This window comes from Python bivittatus, unplaced genomic scaffold, assembly GCF_059951505.1.
Source record: "Python bivittatus isolate LINGU-HERP-01145 unplaced genomic scaffold, Pbiv_v1 ctg000610_np1212, whole genome shotgun sequence".
NCBI classification, from domain to species: domain Eukaryota; kingdom Metazoa; phylum Chordata; class Lepidosauria; order Squamata; family Pythonidae; genus Python; species Python bivittatus.
In genome coordinates this window covers 19724669-19745099 of record NW_028277088.1, presented here as the reverse complement: position 1 = coordinate 19745099, position 20431 = coordinate 19724669, and the positions used below count along the sequence as shown (strand labels likewise).

The following is a 20431-nucleotide window of genomic DNA, read 5'->3' as shown; positions in this document are numbered from 1 at the left end:
CCTAAGATAAACCATCTGCTGAATCTGAAAACTTAGTAAATGAGAGACCATCCTAATTTGAATTATTTTTACCACAGATATGAGCAAGCCTTCCTGACTAGCCAAATTGGACACCGTTCCGAAACGTATTTCTGGATCGGCCTCTCAGATGTAGCAAATCCAGGGACTTTCAACTGGACCAATGGAGACCCCGTTCAGTTCACTCACTGGAACGTAGAAATGCCTGGTATGGAGTCTGTTGGAGCGTGAAAGCTTTTACCCTGTTAGCCTATATATGGAGACGTGTTAAATTCTTGTTTTCCATCCTGCCAGGCCCAAATCCCGGCTGCGTTGCCATGAGAACGGGAAATGCAGCTGGACTGTGGGATGTCGTGAACTGCGAGGAGAGGGCCGCCTTCCTCTGCAAGCAATTGGCTGAAGGGATAACGCCTCCTCCAATCCCGAGAACAACGCCCCCACCCCCGTGTCCCAAAGGATGGGTTGCAAGTCCAGTGAGGGATGTCTGCTTCAAAGTGGGTCAGCCGGTTTCAGAGTCAAAGCGTTTGCTTGCTCAAACAGGGTCAGCCCTTTGAGATAGGCTAGGTCAAGAGGCAGGTCAAGGGAGAAGGGGCTCTTGGGGCATCACCGCCTCTTCTCCCTTCCCCTCCAGAGGGAGCTTGGTGCCCTTCAGCCATGATTAATCCTCTTCTGACAGAGAAATATAATGTTTGGAATAACGAAAAATGCTGAGGCATCATACAGAACTCTGAAAACCGGATCATGTTCCTTTACAGCCAGCTTATTTTTGGCCCTCTCTCTGAAATCCCCATTTATTGTCTTGAGACACTAAAGTCTCAAGTACCGTGCCCCAAGAAATCCTGGCCTAACCAATCCGAACCAGATGGCGACTATTATTATTGAATTAACCTAATACAGTTATGGCCCTAGTAGAATGGTTAGAAATTGGCATTTTTCTTGCAGTCAATGCAGTCATCTTTGCTTCATCCAAGAAGCACTTCTGCTTCATATTTTTTTTTTAACTTTTCACAACTATTTATCTGGATTTGTCACTCTTTTAGACTAGTTTAAAGGTGAGCTACAGGAATTGATGTGATTGCCTTGAATTTTAATTGAATTATAATAAAAGAAGAGATTAGATTCCTTTGACACAATACTCCTAAGGAGTAGTCATGAGGAAATTGTCTGATTCGGTAGCCAGTTGGCCACTGGGGGGAAGAATATTTATTCAGACATATGACTTTTATAAGTTACAAATTGATTAAGGGCAGGGTTCCCCAAACTGATCAGTATTGACTCCCAAGGGTCGATGGGACTATCCAAGGGGTCGATAAATGCCTGGTTGTCCAAAGGAGGTCAGTAAATATCTTGGGGTCAATAGGTGGTTGATAAATGATGGAAAGTCAATTGGGGTCAATTAATTTTTTTGGGTCTCTGTAGAACTCCACACCATTCTCTAGTCCTGAAGGTGAGGTGGCTAGTGGCCAGACAGGATTACCCAGGGTTGGATGGTCAGCTGCCAGTGACGGTGGCCTTGAGTTGTCATTATTATTATTATTATTGTTGTTGTTTGTAGTATTATTAGTTAAAGTAGTATTTATTAAATTGTTTTCATGAAATAAATGTTTGTGGGTCAATGAGCTGAAGAGTTTGGGGACACCTGATTTAGGGGCTTGGCCTGAGCCTAAAACAGATAGGTATGCTATTGAAAATAATCAACTTTAAACAAATTAAATAATATCTGAGGAAAACTTAAGGGAAGTTTCAGATGCTGTGTGTAGGTGTTGCAGGGACAGAGAGGTGTGGGGTGTGTGTGTTGTTCTCTTGCTTCTTCAGTTATGGTAACTTTATTTAATCTTTATCCTGCCTTTATTTCTGGTCAGCTCAAGGTGGCATACAGACCTATTGCTCCTGCCTTCTGTTGTCTTCACAACAACCTGGTGAGGTACGTTGAGCTGACAGAGAGTAACTACCCCAAATCTCCCAGCTGGCCTAAGGGAGGCCTATAACTCACAGTCTCTCTATTTCTAGCCAAACACCTTAACTTAAACCACTACTTAAAGTCGCTCTATATTTGAATAGAGCCTATTACCAATTACCTCCTATCAACTTTTGTATCCAAAATGGAGAATTGTATAAATTACAGTTCTCACAGTGAGATTTATGACTGCCAGTTTTCATGTAACATCTAAAAGAAGAATCAGATTTTACTCAAAGATATGTTTGAAGTACATATGGACTAACTGGTGTAGTGGTTAAGGTGCTGGCCTAGAAACCAGGAGGCTGTGAGCTCTAGGCCTCCGTTAGGCATGAAAGTCGGCTGGGTGACTTTGGGCCAGTCACTCTCTCTCAGCTCAACCCACCTCACAGGGTGGTTGTTGTGGGGAAAATAGGAGTATTAGGTATGTTACTGCCTTGAGTTATATATATTAAAAAGGCAGGATAAAAATATCATCTTCTTCTTCTTCTTCTTCATCATCATCATCATCATCATCATCATCATCATCATCATCATCATCATCCTGTGGGGGAAAATATCTATAGACAGTCTCTTAGAAAAGCCAGCAAGTGTTCTTGTACTAGTTATGACAGCAGCAAAAAACCTTACCTTTTCTCCTATTTCTTGGTAACATCAAGAATTGTTGTATTGGTTAGAAAAATGTGAAAAGTGAAAGAATCAAATATGAAAGTTGGAGGCTTAATTGAAAAGATAATTAAATATGAGCCAAGAGGGAAAGCAGACAACTACGGAGTTAAAGCTAATTTGTAACAAGATACATTTATATACCTTTAGGTCTACAGAGAGAAGAAAGCTGAAAAGAAATCTTGGTATGATGCATATGACTTTTGTAAATTAATTGGAGGAGACCTGGCTTCTATTCATAGTAGAGCAGAGGAAGACGTAATACGCCAAGAGTGAGTTTAATAAACTGCTTATTTCTTAACATAATCTCAAAGCAGAAATACTTCTGACAAAGGTTTATCAGAGCACTGAATCTATCTTCAGGGAATATATAACAAGGGTAATTCTGTACATTCTGAAGTGCTTTGCATGTAGTTGAATTTTCTCCCAGGACACTCTACTTAGAATTATAGATCCGGTGCTTGATTTTACAGGTAGTCCTTGACTTACAATCACAGGTGGGACTGGAACTTCCATTACTAAGTGATGCAATCATTCCCAAGTTGCACCATTCTCTAAATCACGCATGCCATTCTCCAAATCGTATGCCCCATTCCCGTGCTGCTTTGGAAGACCTTTGGAAAGATTCTGAGGTCTTCCAAGGCATTGTGAGAACAGTGTGCATGATTTGGAGAATTTAGAGAATGACGCACATAATTTGGAGAATGGTGCAAGTGGCCTTGGGCAGAAGGGCTGGCACAGCCAGCAGCTGCCTTCCATAAGGCAGGCTGGATGCTCCTTGTCAGCAGCAGGAAGAAAATGGTGAAGGTCACATGGGTGCGGCAGGGCAGGGGGGTGGCTGGGGCTTTGCACTGTGGCGCTGGGGTGGCTGGCCCTGGCACAGGGCTTGAAGCGGCACTCCTCAACAGCAGTGCCAGCTGTGCTGGGACTGAAGTAGAGGCCTGTGGGTGGTAGCAGCCAGCTGAGACTGCTGAAGGCCTCGGGGCCTCTAATTCAGCCCCAGCACTGCTGCCACCACTGCCAAGGAATGCTGCTGTGCAGGGCACCCAAAAGGGCAGAGATGGGGGGGAAGATGGGGTGGGAGTTGAAGTGCCCCTGCATGTGGGCAGGCTGCCAAGCACCTGAATTTTGATTGCATGCCACGGGGGTGCTGCAGTGGCCATAACTTCAGATGCCAGTCGTAAGTCCCTTCGTTCAGTGCCATCCTAACTTTGAACAGTTGCTGAACGAATGGTCATAAGTCGAGGACTACCTATATGTCAATAACTGAGTGGGGAAGAAAAAGACCATGATGATGATGCTCATTTAAAAAACAAACAACAAAACAAAACTCCCTCAGTGGTTACAACAGAAATAATAAAGAATCATCAGAAATGCAGATTCAGTCATTATCATCATCATCATCATCATCATCTCAATAAAGGAACAAGGCTTTTAATATTATCTTATACATGACTACTTAAATAAATTCCATTGCAGTCATCAGAACTTATTCCCACTTGAGTAGCTATCATATTGCAGCCATAAGGGAGTATGCCATATTTAAGAGCCTGGATATTTCTGGGGGTTACTCGCTTGCTGACATGCTTATGTTTGTGTGTGAGAAAGAAAACAGGGAGAGAAAATTGCAGTGCTATATTTAAGCAAGACACATGCATAAAACATATTTAACATATTTGCTGATTATTACATTTTAGATCAGGAATAGGAGAAACCTGGATTGGTTTCAGGTCTTTGGATCCTAGCACAGGATTCACTTGGAGTGATGGGTCTCCTGTAAGTAAATGATTAACATGCATGCTTTATAACACAACTATTAACTGAAATTGCTGGTATTCTTAATATTTAATGGAGTATAGGTATTAGTAATATTTCTTGTAGTGAAGTTTCACAGGCATATAACAGTATTCTAAATGTTAAACCAAGTGTTAACCAAGTATTAAAAACCTTAATATAATATGATGTTGATATTTGATCTGATTCAGATTGTTTTGACAGTTTCTCTGGAGTTGCTGCTGTTGAAAACAGTTTGATTTCATTGATCTTACAGAAGCAGACAAACTGCTTGAAAACTTTCATTCCACACCCCGCTAATTTTTCCTTTATCCATTTTTCTGGAGTGAGAGAAATTAAGCTAATTATTACACCTAGCTAATTAAGAACAGTTGGGTGATCCTTTCCCTAAGCACCATGTTTGGGTAACTGCTAGCACCTGGAACCTTGAGTTGGATGGCCAATATGGCAAGTATACTAATGCTCATGAAGGTGCAAGGGGGGGATGATAAGGTGGGATACATTGGGCAGTTTATGTTTTATGTTTGTGTGTACTGCTGTTGACCCCCATTGGAGCCACTTGATACTGCTGATGCTCTTGTACATGAAGAAGATAGTATTCCAGAGCATCTGAAGTGGGGGGGGGGGGAACCAGAGGGCATGGTTGCTGACAAAGTATCATCATGATATTTGAGCCCCTGGAGAAAAGGTTGAAAACCTCCAAAGCGATTGAAGAGCAAAAGAGACCCAGAGAGATCCAAGAGGTAGATGGAAGCTCATAATAGTAGTGGTGACCCAAAGAGAGGACTACTGCAGGGAAGATGGATCCAGTTTGGGGAGGAAGGAGTGAACTGAGCAAGTTAAAGAATAGCAGCAACATTTTCTAAGTATCCAATTTCCCTTAACTAGCTCTTTCTCCCTGCTATCAGAAGAAACTGAATCAGTTCGCAGGACAAAAAGGAGGTGACAGAGGTGACTAGAATGTGGGCTAGCGTAGTGATGAATGCAGTCTTGGGTGATGGACCAGTGCCACATGCCTTGAAGAAAGTGGTGGTATGTTCTACCCTGCAGAAATATAGTTTGACCCAGAAGTATTAGACAATTACTGATCTATCTCCAATTTTCCTTGTGTAGCTCTTTGCTACAGTGCAATGTGCTCTGGAAGAAATGAATTCTGGACCCTTTTCAATCTGGCTTTAGGTCTGGGGGTGGAACTGAGACCACATTAGTCATACTTATAGATGATTTTTGGCAAGATCACGATGGGGGATTACAACCTTGTTGGCATTACTTGACTTCTCAGTGGCTTTCAATTACCATCAACCATGCTATCCTTCTGCGCCATCTCTGAGTACTGGGAATGAGGAACACTCTGTTGTCATGATTCCTTTCTGAAGGAGTGGTTCTAGTTGGGGTAGAGAGAGGTCAAACTCTAGGCCCTAGATTATGAGCTTTCTCAGGGCCTGATGCCCTCCCCCACTTTTATTTAGCATCTACATGTGATCCATTGATACAGGGTTAAGTTTCATCAGTGAGCGATAAACAACTTTACATCTCAACCCCTGGTTGAACAGGTGATGCAACTGAGGCCCTAGTCCTGGTGCCTAGAAGCTGCTAGGCTCTGGATGGGGATGAACAATCTTAGGCTGAATCCCAGCAAGACAGAGCAGCTTTGGGTTAAGAAGCCAGCTGACTGCAGGGAGATTCCATCTCTAATTCTGAATGGGATCACACTCCCCTCTTCTGAACTAGTTTGTCATCTAGGTATTCTTCTTGGCTCATGGCTGTTGCTTGAGGGACAAGTGGCAATTATGACAAAGAGGGACTTTTGTACAACTCCCCCTGGTGTGCCATCTACGCATACCCTAGAATGGGAGACACTATTCATAATCATATATATCTTGATCTCCTCTCATTTGGAGTACTGAAATGTGTTGTACATGGGAGTGCCCTTAAAGACTACACAGAAGCTAAAGTTGGTCCAGAATGCAGCGGCTTGGGTAGTAATGGGTGTGTCATGATTCACCCATATAACATCTCTACTCTGAGAACAATGCAAGGTGCTGGTTATTCACATTTAAAGGCCTGCATGGTTGAAACCCGGGGTATCTTCAGGACTCCTTTCTTCTGGTTCTTTATGCCTGTCTGATAAGATCAGGTAGAACAAGCTCCCTTTGGGTCTCTTCATCCAGGGAATGCTGCCTTCAGTAACCTCAGAGACAAGCCTTTTCCATTGCTTCTCCCCTTCTTTGGAATAGTATTCCTCCTGAGATCCATATGGCTTGAACCTTACTGGTTTTAGAAAGGTGATTACAACCTGGCCTTTCTGCAGGTCTTGGGGGCAGAAGTGTTATGAAGTATTCCCCCTTGGAAAGTAGTGTTCTGTTCAATTGAATTTGTTTATTGTCCCTGGCATAGAATTGTGAATTGTCTGTTACTTTGATTTTTATCTACATTTTTAACCTTATTTTATGGAATCGGGTATGGAAGCCACTGAGTTGGTTTTTTTTTTTTTTATTATTAAACTTGTATGCCACCCATCTCCCCCAATGGGTGACTCTGGGCAGCTCACAATAACAAAAAAGAACAAACACCCCAATACCTCCAACAGTGGCTAAAATCCGTAAATAATTAAAATACAAACATACATTAAAAATGTTCTAAAAACCCCTTGTATATTTTGTATGTTATGACTAGAATGACATGTAAGTGTAGACAGACAGACAGACAGACAGAGAAGAAAAAGAGTGGAGAAGTTAGAAAGGGGTTGAAAAAGCCAGGCCTCAGGTTAAACTCTGTCACTGTTTTGCATGCTGTAGCATTTTAAGAGAACATGAAATAAACAAAGCTTTTTATTTCAGAATAAGATAGAGGGAAAAGACAAGGCAAGGCCAGCACTGTAACAAAGCATGCTTAATTTAAACCTTTAGTTAACCATTTAAACCCCTAGAAATTATGTTAAGAAGTTTGCATATGTTACTACACTTAGGTACATATATTAAAAAATACAGTATATAATAATTCACAACTAAGTTTAGTAATCACATTTAAACTGAAAATATTTTTTATTATAAAAATAGTTTCTTGGTCAAAAGTTTTGTATCCAGTACCTGGAAATATAACACCATTCATTTTGCCCCTCAATCCTGACAGATCCTATCCTATCCTATCCTATCCTATCCTATCCTATCCTATCCTATCCTATCCTATCCTATCCTATCCTATCCTATCCTATCCATCATCTTTTTATTAGATTTAAAGGCTGCCTGACTCCAGAATGAGCCTGGCAGCTTATACTAAAATTAGAAAACAATTTTTAAAAATCCCATGTATCCAGACAAACATACTTCCTATAATTCAAAACATAACCAACAATTCTTCACAAGCATCCTATCCCAGGGCTTCTGGAACAACATCAGAGTAAAGCCATATAGATCTCTTGTAAAAGTTACAACCATTGCTAGCTCCTCTTTTGGAGTTATACCATCTTTTGTATTAAAATATGTGAAGCTGTAAATGTTGGATCAGTGGATCAGGCTAATATGAAATGTGCATGCCAGCTCTCACTCCCTCAAATTTCAGTACTCAGAACCACATTGGTAAAATTTTGCTAACAGCCCATCAAACATGTAGACCCAAATCATTAGAAGGTAATTATGGTACATTTGTTTCTTTTTCCAAATGTTAAAACTCGTGGTTTTGGAAAGTAAATATGTAAGTACATTTTATTTTTACTGTAGGTAGTCTATGAACCAGCGTTTGGTTGGTCTTCAGTTTATGGATCTAATGAACAATGCAAAATATTATGGAGACATCCTGGATTCTGGAATGCAGTGTTTTGTCATAAGTTATTTAATTGGATTTGTCAAATTACAAGAGGTAATATGCTTTTCATTCTCAACTAGTTTATTAGTACAGATGACAGAGATTTTATTTATTGCACAACTTGTAAATCTAGGTTTTAGCATTCACATGATGGTCTCCCTTTCTTTTGGGACAGGAATTTGGAAGTCTTAAATACAATTCACTTTTATTTTTAACATTGCAGATTTTAAATTCCTAAATATAACTACTTAAGTAACACAGTACAATGTCTAATATAAATATCTTCATGACACTCAAGAATTTAGTATACTGAAGGTATTACGGATGCCAACAGTTTTTCTTTTGAAATAATAATAATAGTAATAATAATAATAAATATTATTTATTATATATAAATAATATAAATATAAATAAATATTATTTATTAAACTTGTATGCTGCCTGACTCTCAATGACTCTGGGCAGCTCACAACAATCAAAGAAATTGGAATAAAACCAATAAAAGATAAAGATAAAAGATGGCAAGTACAATGAAGTGAGGGGTCTTGCTCTCCCTTCCCAAAAGCCTGGGTGAAGAGCCAGGTCTTCATGGCTCTTCTAAACAACACTAAAGTGGGGGCCATCTGGATCTTGGGGAAAACTGGTATACGGTTTTCCATAGTTTTATTTGCTTGTGAATGGAAATACATTAAGCTAGTATAACACTTCTCTTTTTGTGGATTGCCTTTTGTAATATGGAGTAATGTAATGTGATAAGGTTATACTTGAATTCCTTGTAATTAAAATATTTGGTTTTGCAGGTTCACACTTAAATCCAGAACCAAGCAACAAGTTTGGTATGTTGGGCAATTTAATGTCAAAAATATTATAATATATGTAATCTTTACTAGAAACTATGGCTGTGCATTGCATTTAGTCTGATTTGAATAAGGCTGTTTTGAGCCAAATCTGGCTGTATGATGTAAAGAAGCATTCTTAAAATGTGATGGGTGCTTAATTCTTAAAATCAGTTGGGTTTGTAAGCAAACCAATTCCTCAGAGCACTGTAGAAAGCCAGACACTCGTTTTGGACACTGTAGAAGAACAGACATTGTGTTTTCCCTTAAATGAAAGAAAGGTGCCATAATGTGATTGACCTTCTCTTCATAGGCAATCATTCAGTAGGGGCTTCCCAAGCATACACAGAACTGTGGCTATAACTAAAGAGCAATTATTAATAAGTAGGGCACTGAATTATTTTGAATATCTATAAGAAATCATTGGAAAAGTTTAGAAAACATTCCCAAATACACAAAGCTTTGATGAAGTGGTTGCATTTGATAGTGATTTGATTGAATCAAGTGATCTAAGCAGTTCTATGAGGAACAACCCATTTCTCTCTCTCCCCATTTCTGACAGCAAATTAAAGTGGCCTCCACTTTTAAAGTAAATGCTTTGCTTTACATTACTTTGACTTGCAGACTCAAGCTAGCATTTATAATACCCAGAAGAGACTTCTGGGCATTCTGGAACATTTGCATAGAAGCCTCTTTTAGCACTCAGTTGAGGTCAGTTTGCCAACTATTACAATGGATGTGTATTTTGGGTATGCACATTCTTGTTCAGAAGACTTTGGAAGGAAGAGATTTGCCCCAAAGTATAGCACAGAATCTTCAAGTGGTTCTGTTTGCTTCATGGTTTTGCGGAATGGATCTAGAGGGACTGCATAGACCTATAAGTTGTTTCTTCTACTTCTTTTGCAGACTATAGTTACAAAACAATTGAAGATGGCTGGATTGGATTTGAAAGCAATGAATACTATTTCAGTAATACAACACTGCCTGCAGAAAAAGCCCGGAAGTTCTGCAAACAACATGGTGGTGATCTTACCACCATTGACAGTAAACATGAAAAAGTGTTTTTGTGGAAATATGTAAGAAATATATGCAATAATTATGTATTCAAAATAACTGGCTTCAGAAAGCATATATGTATGTGGGTGTATATATGTGTTTATGTACAGTATATACATATGTATATCTATATATGTGTGTGCATGTATGTGTGTGTACATATATGTATGTGTGTATGTGTGAGTGCGTGCGTGTGTATAAATTATATGACAGCAAGAAGTTTTCAGAGACTGAAGAATTTTTTTTTAAATTTTTTATTCTTTACAACAAACACAAAACATACATAAACAAACAAGAACATACAAAGGCATAAAAAAAAACATCTTCCATTTTATACCGTGTGTCAACCAGTTACCAAATCATTGGTGCCCCTTTCATAATCTTCACTCATTTATATAAATTCTCATATCATCTATTCAAAATATACTTGTATACTTTTCAATTATCAATTATTAATCATTTGTAGCTAGTCTATAAAATCATTTATTACAAGAAATTTTAGCTTTCATTATAGGATTAGTAATACATTTTTATCCATCGATTATATATATATATAGTAATTAATATCAAATTTCTATTATAAAATTTCCTAATCCATTACATTACTATATTTTCTCATCCAACCATTAATAAAACAAATCCCGTGTCATATAAAATTGCTTATCTTCTTACTCTAATTTCAAATATCAATTTAACTCATCTCTGCACATTCCATAATTTTCAATAACTTCCTCCTGCATAGGTACTTTTTCATTCTTCCAATTCTTAAAAGTTACAGTTCTAACCACTATCAAAACATACTTCATTCTTCACTACATGTTTCAACAAGAATATCTCTAGTTTAAAATCTATATGTTACTATGTCCAACCATGTATGAATTTTAGTCTAATATCTTAAAACATTTACAATCAAATACAATTCTTTACTATATATCTCAGTTTTATACCTTATTCAAACGCTTGCATAGTTTTAAGTTCACCCTTTTCATTCAATATCCCAAAATATCTAGCTGTTTGTTCCTTTTTCTATATTATTGGATAAGAGAAAGCAATAATAAATGTCCTTTCAAACATTCTGCTTTTGAAGCTTCTGTCAGTTCCATCATTGTTGTATTCCCCTCGTTTTTTCTTTAGGCATCTGGAGTAGTTTCTTTCAATATTGTTTTACTTCTTCTTCTTAAGTATTCTCTTAGTACAATTTTCCATTATAATCTTGTATAATCTTTTTCTCACCCTCATTACCAAGAACAAGTCTGTCCCTCTTCATTTATCAATTGATTAACCCTTTTTGATTCTCAGTTTATAAGCCTCAAAATAGTTCTGTTTAGTGTTTCTAATTTCTTGTGCTATTTCTTCCTTTTCCATTGATCCCGTTTTATGTTTAATTAAGTCCATTTTAGCTTTGATGTCTTTTTTTTTTTCTTGCGGGAATTTCTGTGGCTCTTCTTCCAGTTTTTTATAGTCATCCTCGATAGTTTAAAAATCTTTTTCTGCATTGTGTTTCTCGTATAGTCTATTATCAAACCTCTTGTATAGACCTTCATTAAGTCAAAGGATTCTTTATCTTTGTTCTTGCCAAGAGAAAGAAAAAAAAAAAAAACGAGGGAAAAAAAAGAAGAGGAGGGGAAAGGCTAGGTCTCTTTAAAAGTCCGACTGGGGGGGGGGGGGGAATAGAGAGCAAAGCAAAGCTTCTACCAGAAAGAAGAGCTACTGCCACTAAACAAGGCTCTTGTGACTAACTCAAACTTTCCATCTTGAATATTTTCAAAATCGCTTTCAACTCTGCTTTCTTATTTATAGTTATTCGGATGGCACCTGTATAAACATGCACATCCCACTATCTTTTTAGAAAGCCCAAAGTCCTTGAGTATACGTCACAATGAAAAGAAAACAACAACAACACTATATCGAGCCTCTAGATGGCAGTGCAACTTTCTTTCATTTACTTTCTCTTAACTCCACTTTCCCCATTTCCAAAACAAAAAATATAGGTTTCTTATAACAATAAAAAAAATCTTAATCAAAAAAGAAGCTTGAGATAAAAGATTATTGAGTATTGAAAAGAAAAAGCCAGTCCAGTTAAAAATATATTTTTTTAAAAGAAAAACATCTTGCCAATTCCACTAAAAAGGAAAAGTTAAAAAACAAAGATTTTTCCCCCCTTTTTTTATAAGGCTCAATCTCGCCGCTTAATCCACTTTTTTTCACTTTTAAAAATCTCTTTAAGTTACTTAAGGTGTTCTCTAAGAATAGTTGAATAGTAAAGGTCCATCTCACCCGGTTGACACCCCTCTCCTTCTTCTTCCTTTGGAGCTGTCCCGGCTTTCGCAGTCATTAAATGGCTGCCTCTCCTCCGCCGGCTTCAAGAGCTTCTCCTGGGATCAATCTGGAACTTGCGGTGTCCCTGAGATCCGCAGGACGCGCCCTTTGCGATCACCGTCTCTACGGGACGGCTTAGGTCCATCGGGACCATCCGGGGGGGGAGATATCGGCTGCGATCCTGGGAGCCCAGGATCGCCCGCCGTATCGCCGCGACGCCAGCTTCGCCCTCTCAGAGACTGAAGAATTTCTTTCTAGCTTTTGTGGTGACTTTTGGATAAAATACATAACATGATGACGGTCACTGAATTAATATCAGTGGAACTTTAGTACAGCCATGTTAGCTGGAAACCAATTATTTAAAGAGTGCAGTAAGTTAGAAGCTACCCTTTTACACAAATGAATTTTCAAAAAGAAGAATACTACATTGTTAAAAAGCAGAGTATATTTCAAAATTATGTCATTTATTTTATGTTTAGTTGCTTCTATTCAAAAATGTTTTTAATTACACATATGCAAAAAAATGTTTTTAATTACACATTGTAATTGTGTTTTGAAAAAACACGAGCATGCTATGAAAGATTCTATCCAACATTATAAACTGTTTCCTATATTGCATGATATGTTCTGAAGCTCTATAGAATAACTGAATTAGATTATTACTTTATATTAAGGCAGAAAATAACTATTTTTATTTCCTATTCTTTATTTTATGTTTTAGGCTTTCACTTATGGACTTCATCATGATTCTTATATTGGTTTAATCTTGAGTCTTGACAAAAAGTTTGGGTAAGTGAACAAAGTATATAAAACTGATTAACAAGTTCTACAGCATGCAGTGTAATTTTGTTTTGAAATTATTTTTAATAATAAAATGAAATAAATATAAATAAGAAAGACTTTGTTAAGCTCTTGACAGCCAACTTTTGCTGAAAAACAAGATTTTGCCAGGGTTTTCTTTAACAAGATTTATTGAAAGGGAAAGCAATATGATTTTAAAAATCTCAACTTTCATTGCAATACTTTCACTTTCTCTCAGCTTCTTAAGATAACACTTTTTTCAGTTTTTTACTACTAACCTATCTGTGACCCAGTGAGGAGGTGGTTCACCAAAAAATGTGCAGGTAGGCAGGCTGTGAATCTTTCTCAAGCTCTCAACATACCATTACGGATTTGGTAATAAACTTCAGCCATTAGAAAACAAAACTAATATTAGCTTCTGGGGTTACTATATTTCCACAAACATTTAACTCTATCCAACAATGGACGTTACCATGTGATACTTCAAACTTTTGAATATTATTAGGCTATGCAGGGAAAAATATATGATAGAGGTTATGTTACTAGCAGCCTACCTGATTAGACTTTTTTGGCTTTCTGCAATAACTTACTATCCATGTTGTAAATTACAGAACAGAAGCCTGTCAGCTGGTGGTACATATAGCACTTAACCTATTACATTTCTTTAAGATAAATTCTATTATAAATTATAAACTAACTGCAATTAGCTCCCAACACATTCAGTGCAAAAGAGCGTTCTCAGAAATCTATTTAAATATCTTCATAACTGGCTTGTTCGTAAGTCCATTCACTGAAATGGGAAACCAGAAATAAACATTTCCCTAAAGAAAATTCCAGTGATATCCCATATAGTGTAGCCATGCTACTAGGAGATTCTAGGTATTAGAGTCCTAGAATTTCTTTTTTTAAAAAAAACTAGATAATTGACAATCTGATACGCTTTTATAATTTCTCATTATTTGTACATGTGCCATACATTTTGGTTACATACTTTCAGTTACTTTTGTTTTATACTGTCAGTATTGTCCACTTGGCAGGGTTATTTTGTCTTTAAATAACATAGAAATTGAATAATGGAAGTGTACAAAACATTTCAAATTCAATGTGTCCTAGCTCAGAACACCCCTTCTTGAGTTTCAGACAATTGTTTTGAGTTCAGAGCAACTATTTGGACCACACCAGGAGTGTTTTGTCACCATGCAAACCGTTTTGGAAATGTTCTGATTCTGAAATGACTTTGGTTGGATTTTGAAGTTTCAGGTTTGAAACAGGACTTTTCAAAAGCTTAGAATACTTCCAGAATGGTCAGAAACAGCTTCAGGGCACACCTGGCAAGATCAGAACACACATATATAATTCAGAATATTTAAAGTTCCAAATATTTTGTACATGACATGTCAACAGCTACATTTTTTTCTCATCCTGCTATCTCTTTGGCTAAAAAGAAGGCATACAAAAAACTTCAGTTTAATAAATTAATGCATTGTAGATGACTGTCAAATATTTTTCTTCAGCTGGATGGATGGAACTCCAGTAACATATGAAGCCTGGGGCCCCGGTGAACCCAACTTTGCAAATGATGATGAAAATTGTGTAGTTATGTATTATGATTCAGGCAAGTAGAATAAACTTCAGTTTTTTAACAGCTCTCTGTATGTATATGTTCAGGATAAGGCACAGCATTATTTAATATATAACTAGCACACATTGTTATAGATTCCACATTTGTATTGGAAAATCCATTATTTTATAACTCTAAATAACATGTTAATATTATGTGAATAATAGTGAAAGCCTAGAATAAACCTCTTGAGAAATATTACAGTGAGAAATTGAAGATTGCATTTATGTTGAATTTTAATAAATTAGTAACTTTAAAAATATTTCATAGCCTATTATTTTCCAACTATTCTAACTAGGCCTATTATTATTATTATAGCTTATTATTTTCCAACCAAGAACTTAAGGTTGCATCCATAGATCCAACCCTACTTAACTTAGTTACTGTATCATACATTCCCAGGGAAAATCAATTTGCAATTCTCCTAAACCCAAAATAGTCTAGCTAATGGTCAGGGATTAAGGCAATTGCATTCCAAAATAGCTGGACAGTCACTTGCCAATCACTTCTTTAAAACCCTATTTTGGAATTACTGACATACAAACTACAAAAATAAGAATACAGTAGTCCTCATTTAATGACTGCAATTGGGACCGGCAACTCTGTCACTAAGCAATGCTATCGTAAAGTGCAAGACATGTGATCATGCCCAACTTAAGACAGCAGTTCCAGCTGTGCTCATTAAGTAAATCACCTGTGGTCATTAAGTACAATGTCATGTGACTGTGACTTGTGACTTCCTGCTGGCTTCCCTATCGATTGTGCTTGTTGGGAGCCGGCTGTGAAGGTCACAAATGGTGATCATACGATCATGAGATGCTGAGACTATTGTAAATGCACACTGGTTGCCAAGTGCCCAAATCACAATCACGTGACCATGTTGATGCTGCAATGGCTGCAACTTCGAGGACTGGTCCTAAATATTCTTTTCCAGTGCTGTCGTAACTTCAAACGGTCCCTGAACAAGTGGTCAGTAAGTGAGGACTACCTGTACTGCTTCATAAATACTGTAGGATTCCAGTATGTATGTTGCGCTTTGTCATTATTGTTCTCATCCTCATTATTTCAGTTACAACATACATTTGATCTGCTGGTATTTATTTTAAGAATAATTTAATCTTCCCAGTTGACAATATAACTTCTTTGATCAGGTGTATGGAATGATATCAACTGTGGTGTTCAGAATGGTTTCATCTGTGAAAGACACAATAGTTCTGTTCGTACAACTGCGGCTCCCACATTACCTGCACCTCAGAAAGGGTGCGCTGAAGGCTGGCTTTGGTTTAATGACAAGGTAACTGACATAGTAATTGTTAATATGTTGAGATACCATCCTTATTCAAATATCCTAGAGGTAATCTGTAGTCAGTGGTTTTTTCCGACTTCTCAGTGAACATAGGTAGTTCAGGGAGAGATATTTTCATGATGCTACATCCCTTTTAAATCACATCTATTGCATATGGTACAATATTTGAACAGAGTTAATAGTGCTACAAAATAGAAATACCTGTAACAGTAAAAATGAAAAATATAAATGCTACCAATACAAAAAGAACCATATTTTTTAGAAATAGGTTTAGCATTTCAGGTAAATGCCATTTTTGCATCTGCTGCCATAAAATGTAAATGGAATTTTAAATGTTTTCACATTGTTTTTCCCTCCTACTTTTATTAATATTTATTAACTTACAGTTTCAGGGGAAATGTCTATAAACAATGTCATTTGAAGAGTCTTTCTTCCTTGAAATATATCTCAAATGCCACCAAGACTTTAAAAGATTGCTACACTCTTTTTTCATCAGTCCCTCTCTCCTGGCAGTGACAAACCTGGTTCTATAACTATCATTGATACAAAAATATGTTGGAGTCAATTATGTAGCAAAAAGCAGACAGTGAATCAGCATATAATTAAGTCAGAAAATGTTATCTTTTATTATTGCTTTGATTACATTTTTCCCAAAAGAAAATGGGAAATTAGATTTTATTAGTACTGAATTACTTCTTAAATTCTGCTAAAAATTTGTGATTTCATTTCATGATTGATTATATTAGTTGTTAGTGGTTTCCATTATCTTTTATTTAATCAATCCTTTCTTGATTGATGGATTTTTGGAGGGCTTCTTATTCCTCTAGTGCTTCCAAATATTTGGGTTCAGAGAAGAGGAGAGGAAAAACTGGAGTGCTGCACGTGATTACTGCCAAAAATTAGAAGGAAACCTGGCTAGTATACCAAACAAAGCTGTTCAAGGTACAATCACTTTTTGAACCCATATTGATTATACAGGCTTAACATTTCTTTTAAAACCCAATTATCTATTCTCAAGGTACTTTTATAGGCATTATTATGCCCTATCTTCTTCCATAACCTCCAGTTTATATGATAAGCTTTGGCTACTTGGGATATGAAAATGCTGCAGCAATTCATATGATATGCTCCTTCTCTGTGGCTCCATGTCTCTTATTAGCCAGTTCCCAATGCAAAGGTTGCCATGCTGAAAATATAAAGGCAGTAAGATCCCAAAGTAATTCTACAATAGTATAAAAAAGTGTGCATTGGCAATAATGTATGGGTTAAGTATTATTTAAGAGCAGTTACAAGTGCCTAACTTGATTGTTTTCAAAACAGAGTTTGGTAAAATATTCATTTTTGGATGGAGCACATATCTTTTTATTTTATTTATTTAATTTAACAGTCATATTGAAAAAACCTGTAGATAACTGGAAGATATAAACAGAAACTTACATAGAACATATGGGCTATATGGTGAGGTGAAGTCATTTGTTGGTTCAAGGCTCACTATCATCAGTACGCCGATGATACCCAGCTTTATATCTCAACCCTGGGCTGCACAGGTGACGCTATTGATGTACTGACCCAGTGTCTGGAGGCTGGTTGAGCCTGGGTGGGGTAGAATCCTGACAAGACTGAATGGCTATGGCTGTTTGGCTATTTGCCCCCCCCCCTTGATTGGGAACATTTTCATCATTGGATGTTGGATGGGGTTACACTCCCCCATTCAAGACTGGTGCACAACTCCTAGACTCACAGCTCCTGCTTGAACAGCAGGTGGACCCTGTGGCCAGGGGGCCTTTGCACAGGTTCATCTTGTGTGCCAGTTGTGCCCCTTGACTGGGACACCCTATGGAGGGTTGCTCACACCCTTGTCTCCTCATGGTTGGACTACCAGACAAGCACCCTACATAGGGCCACCCTTGAAGACCATCCAGAAGTTAGTGCTGGTTCAAAATGCAAAAGTGTGAGCAATTACAGGTACATTTCACTATACCCATACTACTACTGCTACGCGAACTACATTGGTTGCGACTCAGCTTCCAGGTGCCATTTAAGGTGCTGGTCATCACCTATAAAGCCTTTCATGGCATAGGGCCTGGTTTTCTGAGGGACTGCCTACATCCAATTGTTTCTGCCTTCCTGGCAGGCAGAGTGGGTGTGGGTCTATTAAACATCTTGTGGAACTGAGGAAGCGTGCCTCTCTGTTGCGGCCCCGAGCCTCTCGGGGCAGCATCTCCCCAGAGATATGGACAGCACCCTGACCAGAGCCCTTAAGACCTGGCTCTGATCGCAGGCATGGGGTTAATGAGTTTGTGGGGGCCCTGTTGTGGTTACATGTTATTGTTATTGTTTGTTGGTTTGGGTTCGGCTGTCTTTGTGGTTTTATGTTTTTACTGTTTTTTGGGATTTTTGTAAGCTGCCAAGAGTCTGCTGGATAGGCAACTATAACAACAACATAGCTAAAATACCAAGTTTGCTAAACAATTGGGCATCTGATAGCAACATTTTGTGACTCTTCTAGAGATATTCAGTGGCTTGTCAGCTAATAGAAAGAAAAGTGGCACTTATCCTATACACCAATTTGATATATATGTATATTACAATTTATAATTATATATTTAATTTTTTTTCAAATACAGCTTCAGCAAAATGCCAAACCATTAATATTTCATTTCTGTCTGACCTCTTACACATAGATGTACATATATTTCTTCAACAGGACGTAATATTCCATGTATCTGATTACATGGACTGCAGTACACAAAAGCTTGATACTGTAGTAAATGTGTCAGATCTGAGAAAGTTGTTTGTATGTTACATAGACTGTACCTTTCAATTTACAGTAGGACCATATCACCTTTGCAACCCCAAAGTTCCCTCTTAATTAAAAATCTTTAGCCTTATCTTGTTTTCAGCCTATAATTAAAATTCTTTTTACACCAATCCTTCTTGTTCTGAAAAGCAACTACTTTTTCTTGCTTAAGCAAGGGGGATTTTGCCACAGCAAAGAGGAAAAAGAAGGCAAGGGGAAGGGAGGTCAGGTGACTTTTTATGGGATAAACTCCCTTCCCTACATCACTAGCATGATGTACATCACTACATCATTAGCCATGCCTTTGACCAGCCTCTGAGCAACTCTTGCCCCAAAACACTGGCAGCCGACTGGAGAGGGGATGGTTCTTGTCTACTAAAGCATCATGAACACATGATACAGGCTGCAATCTGGATAACCCAATTTATGGTGGCAGTTTAAAGCACCTTAGAAGGTCTTAGAAAAATGAGAGATGATTCTGAATCTCAGAAAGGACAAAACTGTATCTTTACCTTTTCTCCTGACATCCTTCCAAATTGCACCTGGAACATCTACATACATCTACATACTATTCAAAACTACTAAATAATAAATACTATTCATCTACATACTATTCAAAAGAGACAAAAGACCAGAAGATCACCTCACCAGCAATCAATCACCAGCAATCATCACCAGCAATCATCACCCAGATAAGCAAAGGTTACCATCAGGCACACAATCAAGCAGCAAACATATGCCAATCAAAGAACTACAGAGGAGCAAAACAAAAAAATCCCCACCCTTACCAGCACTGGCAAGGCAGGCCACAGCACATAAATAGAGAGCAAACCCCAGCCCATTTTAGCACTGAAGATGTTACCTAGCTGGGTAATGAAACGTTTGCAAGAAAAGAACCAAGTTCAGAGACCCCCAAGGACTCCACAGTTCAACCCGGAGCTACACATATTCACCTCTATTGGTACCTGGAACGTTCTTAAGACGTGAACAAAGAAATGATGGCTGTCTTAAGTATGGTATATGAGCAGTGTTTGGCCTGGTACAGCAAAGCGCTTTTTAAAATCTGGTGTAATCAAAGTAACCTTTAGAAAAGATGGAGAACATATAATGAGCATAGGACCTGCCAAATATTTTATTGTAAAACATATCTGTATTTCCCCCCCCAGCTTTTCTCACAATGCATTTAAAAAGTGCTCCTGCTGATTCTTGGATTGGATTGAATGATAAGAATTGGGAGAATCGTTTCCTCTGGACTGATGGAAGTGGGGTCTATTTTACAAACTGGGCTAAAGGGTCACCTCATATAAGCAACGTAAGTCCAACTTGTTTGAGTTTTTTCTTTTCTATTTCCCCGCAAAGGTATAATTCCTTGATGCTGAATTCTTGCAATGAAACAGAATATATATGGAAAAGAGTAACTTTTTTATGAGATGGGCGCCATATAAATTTGATG

The 20431-nt window shown here is 37.8% G+C and overlaps 1 protein-coding gene across 1 annotated transcript in view; it reads left to right on the top strand.

The window, feature by feature from the left end:
* The window catches only part of LOC103048825 (macrophage mannose receptor 1-like), a 48943-nt gene that overhangs the window by 16438 nt on the left and 12074 nt on the right, over positions 1–20431 (top strand). The window contains exons 11-22 of the mRNA XM_025177683.2: positions 78–226; positions 313–512; positions 2792–2913; positions 4339–4417; positions 8155–8293; positions 9040–9075; positions 9982–10151; positions 13172–13239; positions 14766–14866; positions 16024–16166; positions 17006–17120; positions 20145–20290. Of these exons, the coding sequence (XP_025033451.1) occupies positions 78–226; positions 313–512; positions 2792–2913; positions 4339–4417; positions 8155–8293; positions 9040–9075; positions 9982–10151; positions 13172–13239; positions 14766–14866; positions 16024–16166; positions 17006–17120; positions 20145–20290 (1468 nt within the window). The remainder of the gene's footprint in view (positions 1–77; positions 227–312; positions 513–2791; positions 2914–4338; positions 4418–8154; positions 8294–9039; positions 9076–9981; positions 10152–13171; positions 13240–14765; positions 14867–16023; positions 16167–17005; positions 17121–20144; positions 20291–20431) is intronic.